This window comes from Bos grunniens, chromosome 10 (genome assembly GCF_055505025.1).
Source record: "Bos grunniens cultivar Pamir isolate PY7600 chromosome 10, Bosgru_T2T1.0, whole genome shotgun sequence".
Taxonomy (NCBI): Eukaryota; Metazoa; Chordata; class Mammalia; order Artiodactyla; family Bovidae; genus Bos; species Bos grunniens.
Window position 1 is genome coordinate 23,913,482 of NC_141174.1, and position 9,932 is coordinate 23,923,413.

Genomic DNA, 9,932 nt, shown 5'->3' on the forward strand with positions numbered 1-9,932 from the left:
CAGTATTCAAACCAAAACACCACATCCATATGTAGCCAGTGGTGTACGAAGGGCCCCTCACAATTCAAGGTGATTTCGGAGAGTTCATTAATCCTGTTTTAGAGGGAGATGACCTACCCCTGGAATGGACTCAATGATCAGCAGAGATTTCTAAGCAAGCGTGGGGAGGGGATTAGCATGCTTAGGGGATTTCTAAGCAAGCATGGAGAGGGGAGAGTCCACCTAGCCTCTGTATTACTGTCTCCAGGACCTATAGTTCCCTACTGCCATGCCTTTTGCACTTTATAGCTCCAGAAGAGATATGTGAATGGTCCTAATATAACAGAGGAAATGGCCTTGAATAGCAGCTAGAAACATCTGAGTTCGATATATGAAACTTCATACCACAAGGGTATTGGAATTTGGTGCCCTGTTACTAAAAAGCTTTTTCATTACTAGACAAATGGCATATATCTGTGGGTGGGATTTACTTCCGGTTCTGTATGTTTAGAACACTATCCTGATTACAAGACAGCAATATTACTTCTGATTATTTGGGTTGTCTGTGAAAATGCACATGCCTGGGTCCCACTTCAGAGCCAGAAAATCAGATTCGTCCTCAGTGAAGCCAAGGAATCTCTATTTCTGATAAATAAACCAAGTTATTTTCATAATCAGGGAAGTTTGGAGAACACAGATCTAAGTCTCTGCTTACAGTCATAGCAAGTTCTTAAAACTAAGGAGGAAACAAATGACTTGAAGACAGGAAACTGGTTAGACTGATAAATCAGAAGGACCTCTCACTGAGTTAGGAGAACTAGAATTTCGAGGAAAGGTTGACTGTCCAGTGGGAGCAGGAGCCAGCATCCTCAGCACCACTTTGCAGTCACCAGCACTTGCTCCAGGTCCTGCCTCACTCCACTTCCTCGCTCTTCATTGCAAGAAGACTTTGCCTTCATAGATCTTAAGACTCCTCCATAGATCTTAAGCTGCAGGTGAAATCCAAGGGAGGATGGGAAGTGCTTTCCAACGCACCATGCAGTTCCAGGATATAAGAGAATATGACTCTGAACTGGCCTATTAACAGCCTTCAGACTTCTAAAATCCAGCCACTCACCCAGATCCGAGAGCCTTTTCATCAAGCCAGCTTCTCTTACAGCAGCAGGACCATATTCCACTCCTTTTCTTTTCTGTAAGTTAAATTAGAGCTAGATGTGAGGGAAGATGACTGAAAATAAGACCATTTTAGTTCACAAAAAATACAGAAGTCTGCAATGGTATTCTTAGTTTCCAGCAGATCCCTCTGGAAACCTGTGACAACATCAGCCCTTCCTTTCTTTTAATCTGAGTTCTGGTCATTTCAAACACTTGGAGGGAAGGAGGAGAGGGACAACAACCACTGGATTCAAATCAACCTCCCAAGCCACTCGGTGTCGACTGAGGCTGACCCAAGTCAGAATCTGGCTGTCGGGTGTGTGCGTCGCTGGCCTGGACTGAGCCCTGGCTTCTCCATCAGTGAGCTCTCCATGACTGCAGGTTTCTTTCATTGAAGAGAGGACAAAACAGCCTCTTCAGTCTTCCCGCCGCTGGAGAGACCAGCGCCGACTTCCTTTCCAATGAACGCTCTTTCTGAGAATAGACCCTGGAGGCTTAAATCCTCGGTCGCTCTCTTTAGCCTCTCCGCCCTCGATTTTCCACCGGAAATTCTCCTCGGTTTCTCCTCCTCCAGCCCCTCTGTGAAATCCTCTCCCGTCTTTCCTCTCCTCCATCACCCCGAGGGAAATCCACCCCTTTCTCTCTCCTTGGAGGGGAGGCTGAAGAAACCCACCAGGCCGCTAGCCCCGATCCGCCTCGCAAACAGGGTGCCTTCCATCCATCCCCTCCCTCCTTTCCCATCTTCTACCGGGGGGGCGGAGGGGGGGGGGGGGGAGGGAAAATCCCACGTGCTCTCCCGGTGACCAATCGCGGGAATCCACCACCTCATCCCCCTCTCCGTTTCTCCCCATCCTCTCCTCGCCTCCTCGTTATTTCCACCGGTCCCGATTTTCTCCGGGGCTCGAGTGAGGGGTGGGGGTGGGGATTGAGGGAAGAGGAACCCTGCCCCAAAGTGCTATGTCCCAGTCCTCACCTGTCCCTGGGAGAATGGGGCTCCAATGACAGCCACGGAGTGGACAGACTTCTTCCGGACGGAGTGCACTTGCGTCCGGAGGAGACGCGAGAGGTGGCTCTTCAGGGACATGATGGGCAGCGCAGGAAGTAGCAGACTCAAAAGTCTGCTGCATGCGGATCGCCGCCTGAGGTGAGCGCCGGGGCCGGCAGCCCTTAAAGCCTAGCGGCGCGCGCCGCCCCGCCCCCGCCCCATGACGTCACCGCCTCCCGGCCCCGCCCAGGCCCCCGCAGCCTCGCCCCCAGCCAGCCCCCGGCACACCTTCCTGCAGGCCCCGCCCGTTGTTGCTCCTTGCCCCTGCTCTCGCTGGTGTCACTTGGCTCCGGTCCGAGCTCTCGGGCCAAGGACATGCCCCTGCCGCTGACGCCACAGGGCCAAGATCGGGGGCCTGGCCAATAAGAAGGAAGTCCCGGAGAGGTGTGTCCCGTGGCGGGAAGCGGCCGCCGCCCCCCACCCCGCCCCCCAAAATTCGCGAACTCAACGGAACACGCCAACGAACCAACACGTACGTGGGCTCGAGGATCGTGACTCTCTCCGCACATGTGAACGCCTGGCAGATGCCAGTTCTACGAAAGAGTTGGCTGGGGCTGGACTTGGTCCGACCCCACGTGAGTGCCTGGCCAACACCAAGCTGCTGTCCATCGGTTCCATTTCATCTCAGAGCTCAAGGTCCAGGAAATGTGCTTGTCACCCGCTTTGGGCGTCAAAGGCTAGGAGATCCAATATAGATTAGAGCTCTCCGGGAGGGCCATGTTAATATTAATAACTCACCTATTTTAGCTATTTTGGATGTGAAGGTTAGGATTTATAAATTACCTTCTAGGCGTTTTCAGTTCTTCATCTGAATAACGGGAGTACCGGTTATTAAAAAACAAGCATAGCAATATATCTGAACTACTTCTCAATATTAGGGAGGCTAAAGAACTGACGGGCTCTTTATTTAGTATCTCATATAATAACTTCAGATATGCAGATGACACCACCCTTATGGCAGAAAGTGAAGAGGAACTAAAAAGCCTCTTGATGAAAGTGAAAGTGGAGAGTGAAAAAGTTGGTTTAAAGCTCAACATTCAGAAAACGAAGATCATGGCATCTGGTTCCATCACTTCATGGGAAATAGATGGAGAAACAGTGGAAACAGTGTCAGACTTTATTTTGGGGGCTCCAAAATCACTGCAGATGGTGACTGCAGCCATGAAATTAAAAGACGCTTACTCCTTGGAAGGAAAGTTATGACCAACCTAGATAGCATATTCAAAAGCAGAGACATTACTTTGCCAACAAAGGTCCATCTAGTCAACGCTATGGTTTTACCTGTGGTCATGTATGGATGTGAGAGTTGGACTGTGAAGAAAGCTGAGTGCCGAAGAATTGATGCTTTTGAACTTTGGTGTTGGAGAAGACTCTTGAGAGTCCCTTGGACTGCAAGGAGATCCAACCAGTCCATCCTAAAGGAGATCAGTCCTGGGTGTTCATTGGAAGGACTGATGCTGAACCTGAAACTCGAATACTTTGGCCACCTCATGGGAAGAGTTGACTCATTGGAAAAGACCCTGATGCCGGGAGGGATTGGGGGCAGGAGGAGAAGGGGACGACAGAGGATGAGATGGCTGGATGGCATCACCGACTTGCTGCACATGAGTCTGAGTGAACTCTAGGAGTTGGTGATGGACAGGGAGGCCTGGCGTGCTGCGATTCATGGGGTGGCAAAGAGTTGGACACGACTGAGCAACTGAACTGAACTGAAAGAGCTGACAGTAACTACTTAAAGTTGTAATAGTAATATTCTAATAACCAATGTAAGTTCTAAGAACTTTTAGCCCTCTGACAATTCCATGAAGTAGGGACTATTTTAAGGTCATGGAAATAGGATTAGAGAAGATATTTACTTTTCCAAAGTCAGGAAGCTTGTAAGTGGTAGCTACCTGACTCTCGATTCCAAACTCTTAACCATGATTAGTGGCTTACAGGAATGACTTGTAAGGAATGACTTACAGGAATCTGGACATTAGTCCTATCAAAAATAAATTTTTATATCAGACCAGGTCAGATCAGTCACTCAGTCGTGTCCGACTATTTTCGACCCCATGAATCGCAGCATGCCAGGCCTCCCTGTCCATCACCAACTCCCGGAGTTCACTCAGACTCATGTCCATCAAGTCAGTGATGCCATCCAGCCATCTCATCCTCTGTCACCCCCTTCTCCTCTTGCCCCCAATCCCTCCCAGCATCAGAGTCTTTTCCAATGAGTCAGCTCTTCGCATGAGGTGGCCAAAGTACTGGAGTTTCAGCTTTAGCATCATTCCTTCCAAAGAAATCCCAGGGCTTATCTTCAGAATGGACTGGTTGGATCTCCTTGCAGTCCAAGGGACTCTCAAGAGTCCTCCAACACCACAGTTCAAAAGCATCAATTCTTCAGCACTCAGCCTTCTTCACAGTCCAGCTCTCACATCCATACATGACCACAGGAAAAACCATAGCTTTGACTAGACGAACCTTTGTTGGCAAAGTAATGTCTCTGCTTTTGAATATGCTATCTAGGTTGGTCATAACTTTCCTTCCAAGGAGTAAGCGTCTTTTAATTTCATGGCTGCAGTCACCATCTGCAGTGATTTTGGAGCCCAAAAAATGAAGTCTGGCACTGTTTCCACTGTTTCTCCATCTATTTCCCATGAAGTGATGGGACCGGACGCCATGATCTTCGTTTTCTGAATGTTGAGCTTTAAGCCAACTTTTTCACTCTCCTCTTTCACTTTCATCAAGAGGCTTTTTAGTTCCTCTTCACTTTCTGCCATAAGGGTGGTGTCATCTGCATATCTGAGGTTATTGATATTTCTCCTGACAATCTTGATTCCAGCTTGTGTTTCTTCCAGTCCAGCGTTTCTCATGATGTACTCTGCATATAAGTCAAATAAGCAGGGTGACAATATACAGCCTTGACGTACTCCTTTTCCTATTTGGAACCAGTCTGTTCCATGTCCAGTTCTAACTGTTGCTTCCTGACCTGCATACAAATTTCTCAAGAGGCAGATCAGGGTGGTCTGGTATTCCCATCTCTTTCAGAATTTCCCACAGTTTATTGTGATCCACACAGTCAAAGGCTTTGGCATAGTCAATAAAGCAGAAATAGATGCTTTTCTGGAACTCTCTTGCTTTTTCCATGATCCAGCGGATGTTGGCAATTTGATCTCTGGTTCCTCTGCCTTTTCTAAATCCAGCTTGAACATCAGGAAGTTCACAGTTCACATATTGCTGAAGCCTGGCTTGGAGAATTTTGAGCATTACTTTACTAGCATGTGAGATGAGTGCAACTGTGCGGTAGTTTGAGCAGTCTTTGGCATTGCCTTTCTTTGGGATTGGAATGAAAACTAAATACCTGAAAATTTTTTCACCTGATGCCAACTTACATGCTACTATTTAAAATATTTCAGAAGTCTCCATGGCGGTGTCATAATTCCAAGGAGCTTTAGTACTATAAGACAGGTTTTGTTTGTTTTTTGGCTGCGCTGCAGGGGCTTGTGAGGAATCGTAGTTCCCCCGACCAGGGGACCAGGGATCCATCTGGTTGTTGGCAGTGAAAACATGGAGTCTTTCCCACTGGACCACCAGGGAAATCCTAAGGCAGTTTTATTTTTAAAGGATAAATTTTATACCTGTCTCCCCCTGCTGGTTTAGAAAGAGGTGTCTTTGGAGCCTTAGCAAAGTAAGCAGAGTATTACTGTGAGGCAGTGGTTTTGAAAGTGTGGTCCCAGATCAGCAGGGTCAATATTTGCATGCTTGGCAAAAATGAAAATTACTGAGTCTGACCCCCAAACAAAAAAGATCTTCACGACCCAGATAATCACGATGGTGTGATCACTCATCTAGAGCCAGACATCCTGGAATGTGAAGTCAAGTGGGCCTTAGAAAGCATCACTACGAACAAAACTAGTGGAGCTGATTGAATTCCAGTTGAGCTATTTCAAATCCTGAAAGATGATGCTGTTAAAGTGCTGCACTCAATATGCCAGGAAATTTGGAAAACTCAGCAGTGGCCACAGGACTGGAAAAGGTCAGTATTCATGCTGATCCCAAAGAAAGGCAATGCCAAAGAATGCTCAAACTACCGCACAATTGCACTCATCTCACATGCTAGTAAAGTAATGCTCAAAATACTCCAAGCCAGGCTTCAGCAATATGTGAACCGTGAACTTCCAGATGTTCAAACTGGTTTTAGAAAAGGCAGAGGAACCAGAGATCAAATTGCCAACATCCGCTGGATCATAGAAAAAGCAAGAGAGTTCCAGAAAAACATCTATTTCTGCTTTATTGACTATGCCAAAGCCTTTGACTGTGTGGATCACAATAAACTGTGGGAAATTCTGAAAGAGATGGGAATACCAGACCACCTGATCTGCCTCTTGAGAAATTTGTATGCAGGTCAGGAAGCAACAGTTAGAACTGGACATGGAACAGACTGGTTCCAAATAGGAAAAGGAGTACGTCAAGGCTGTATATTGTCACCCTGCTTATTTGACTTATATGCAGAGTACATCATGAGAAACGCTGGACTGGAAGAAACACAAGCTGGAATCAAGATTGTCAGGAGAAATATCAATAACCTCAGATATGCAGATGACACCACCCTTATGGCAGAAAGTGAAGAGGAACTAAAAAGCCTCTTGATGAAAGTGAAAGAGGAGAGTGAAAAGTTGGCTTAAAGCTCAACATTCAGAAAACGAAGATCATGGCATCCGGTCCCATCACTTCATGGGAAATAGATGGGGAAACAGTGGAAACAGTGGCAGACTTTATTTTTTGGGCTCCAAAATCACTGCAGATGGTGACTGCAGCCATGAAATTAAAAGATGCTTACTCCTTGGAAGGAAAGTTATGAACAACCTAAATAGCATATTCAAAAGCAGAGACATTACTTTGCCAACAAAGTCCGTCTAGTCAAGGCTATAGTTTTTCTGTGGTCATGTATGGATGTGAGAGTTGGACTGTGAAGAAGGCTGAATGCCAAAGAATTGATGCTTTTGAACTGTGGTGTTGGAGAAGACTCTTGAGAGTCCCTTGGAATGCAGTCCATTCTGAAGGAGATCAGCCCTGGGATTTCTTTGGAGGGAATGATTCTGAAGCTGAAACTCCAGTACTTTGGCCACCTCATGCAAAGAGCTGACTCATTGGAAAAGACTCTGATGCTGGGAGGGATTGGGGGCAGGAGGAGAAGGGGACGACAGAGGATGAGATGGCTGGATGGCATCACTGACTCGATGGATGTGAGTCTGGGTGAACTCCGGGAGTTGGTGATGGACAGGGAGGCCTGGCGTGCTGCAATTAATGGGGTCACAAAGAGTCGGACATGACTGAGTGACTGAACTGAACTGAACTGACCCCCAAACGTTATTGGCTAAATAACTCTGTGGGGGTAGGGCGCCAACAGCCTGGTTTTTAAACAAATTCTCCAGGGTAGGGGAATGTGGAGAGCCTGGATGGGGCTGTGATCAGGGAGTCACTGGTTTGTCACACTTGAGCAGATCCTTGTGATTATCTAAGTGCATTTTTCTTGCCCATCGACCCATCCATTTTTTTCCCCCTGCTATGTTTTCAGAAGTTGATACTGTCACAGATTACCTCAGGCTTTCCTGGAAACCTCAGCTCATGAGCACCTACTGCGAGTCACCAGATTGATTTTCTAAAGTATTACATGAATCCTGCACGTCACTCCCACTGGTCCTCCACCACCTACAGTTTACTCACAGGTAAATTACTAGTTCCACAATACTATACATCAGGGGAGTGAATAGTAGATTTTTATATCACTATTATACTTTAAAATGATTAATTTCATATATCTGAAGTATTTTATAGTTCATTTCTTTAAAACCCGAAGTTCAAATAACAGGTCTGCTTTTATTTCCAAATAGGTATTTATTTTCAAAATAAGTAATTAAAGATAATATTCTAAAATTACATAAAAGAATGAGTTAAATTTTAGAAATTTATTTTAAGACTTGTAGTACTCTTTTATAATATAGCTCTTGGACCTTTCCTCAAGTCCAAACCAGCTGGTTTTCTTTTTCTTCTTCCTTTGTAGGAGGACCTAGAGATTCTGCCTCAGCAATTCACTGGCTGCCGATACGTACACTATCCCTTGATAGGTTGCTGGGAGTGTGTGCTGGGGGTGATAGGTGGGGGGTGGTCAGTAGGTAAGACCTGATGATGGTGTTGAGAGATCTCCCTGGTGTAAATACTTCACAAGGGCTATCATTTCAAGCTACCATTGTGATGTTACTGAACATGAAACTGGGAAAATGTGCTCATTATAAAATATTTTCACCGTATGTATACAATCACCATAAATAACCTCAAGAGGATAAAAAAGTAAAATATAGTAAAATAATTAGGCATAAAGTTTTGAGTATATCTTTGTTTTTATGTTGATTTACTTGTAAGTTTATATAATTTGACTTTTAATGATGGCAATGTTTAACAACTGGCTTGCAAAATTCCTGAAAATTTGACAATAGGGTCTTGTGTGTGCTTAGTCGCTCTGTCGTGTCCAATTCTCTGCAGCCCCATGGGGACTGTAGCCCGCCAGGCTCCTCTGGCCATGGAATTTTCCAAGCAACAGTCCTGGAGCGGGTTGCCATTTCCGGCTCCAGCAGATCTTTCCGACAGGTGGCTAAAAGCAGTGTCCAGCACACCACTGTTTACTACAAATCTAAGGGAACTTGCTGCTGCTGCTGCTAAGTCGCTTCAGTCATGTCCAACTCTGTGCAACCCCATAGACGGCAGCCCACCAGGCTCCCCCGTACCTGGGACTCTCCAGGCAAGAACACTGGAGTGGGTTGCCATTTCCTTCTCCAATGCATGAAAGTGAAAAGTGAAAGTGAAGTCGCTCAGTTGTGTCCAACTCTAGTGACCCCATGGACTGCAGTCTACCAGGCTCCTCCATCCATGGGATTTTCCAGGCAAAAGTACTGGAGTGGGTTGCCATTCTTAGAGAAGACTAAATTGCAAATTCTCAAAGGCAGGAACCATGACTCTTTCTGTTCATCATTTGATCCTTTCCAGAGTACATCGCTTGGCACATAACAGAGCTTGGTAATGAACAAAACTTACAGACTTTTATGAAGCCCTTATTCATGGTCCTTGGTCTATGGCTCTGATATGGTAAGTGGAAATTTCCAAAGGGCTGAGCTCATTGACCACACCTTTTCACTTGAAAGTCTGTGTGTATACTCACTCAGTTGTGTCTGACTCTTTGCGACCCCTTGGACTATAGCCCACCAGGCTCCTCTGTCCATGGGATTTTCCAGGCAAGAATATTGGAGTGCATTACCATTACGTCTTCCAAGGAATCTTCCAAACCCAGGGATCAAACCCGAGTCTCATGCATTTCCTGCACTGGCAGGCAGATTCTTTACCGCTGAGCCACCTGCGAAGCCCTACTCTAAAGTTTAGAGCCTCTTAGTTAAACTATTCATGTATTCATTTATTGTCAATATTTAACACATTTAAATACTGTCAATATTTAATGTGCAAAAAAAACCAACATTGTTCTATGTGCTGTTGACAATGACAGATAAAATCTCATCACTCCCAGTACTTACATTCTAGTGGGGAAAACAATCAAGTAGATGCATAATTGAGCAAACTCCTGGGAGATAGTGGAGGACAGGAAAGCCTGGCATGCTGCGGTCCATGGGATTGCAGAGTCGGTCCTGACTTAGTGACTGAACACACACACACAGGTACGTAATTTCAGATGGCAGTAAATGGTATGGAGAAAATAATGCAG

General features: G+C 45.8%; 1 protein-coding gene and 1 long non-coding RNA gene across 5 annotated transcripts in view; one reads left to right on the forward strand and one right to left on the reverse strand.

Annotated features, from left to right (window-relative positions):
* ARG2 (arginase 2) overlaps window positions 1-3,364 on the reverse strand; it is a 36,046-nt gene extending 32,682 nt beyond the window's left edge. For 2 of the 4 annotated variants that reach the window (XM_086320120.1, XM_086320119.1), the window contains exons 1-2: window positions 2,108-2,320; window positions 1,097-1,169 (exon numbers count right to left, since the gene is read on the reverse strand). In XM_086320120.1, coding sequence (XP_086176246.1) covers window positions 1,097-1,169; window positions 2,108-2,218 — 184 coding nt within the window. In that variant the 5' untranslated portion in view covers window positions 2,219-2,320. Of the gene's footprint in view, window positions 1-1,096; window positions 1,170-1,807; window positions 2,007-2,107; window positions 2,321-2,407 lie in introns of those variants that run through there. The other 2 variants (XM_086320122.1, XM_086320118.1) reach the window with 2 other exon arrangements.
* A 3,347-nt stretch (window positions 3,365-6,711) lies between these two features.
* On the forward strand, window positions 6,712-8,542 carry LOC147364146 (uncharacterized). The gene is made up of 2 exons (XR_015134131.1): window positions 6,712-7,890; window positions 8,226-8,542. It is a non-coding gene; the product is annotated as an uncharacterized LOC147364146 (long non-coding RNA).
* Window positions 8,543-9,932: the final 1,390 nt, after the last annotated feature.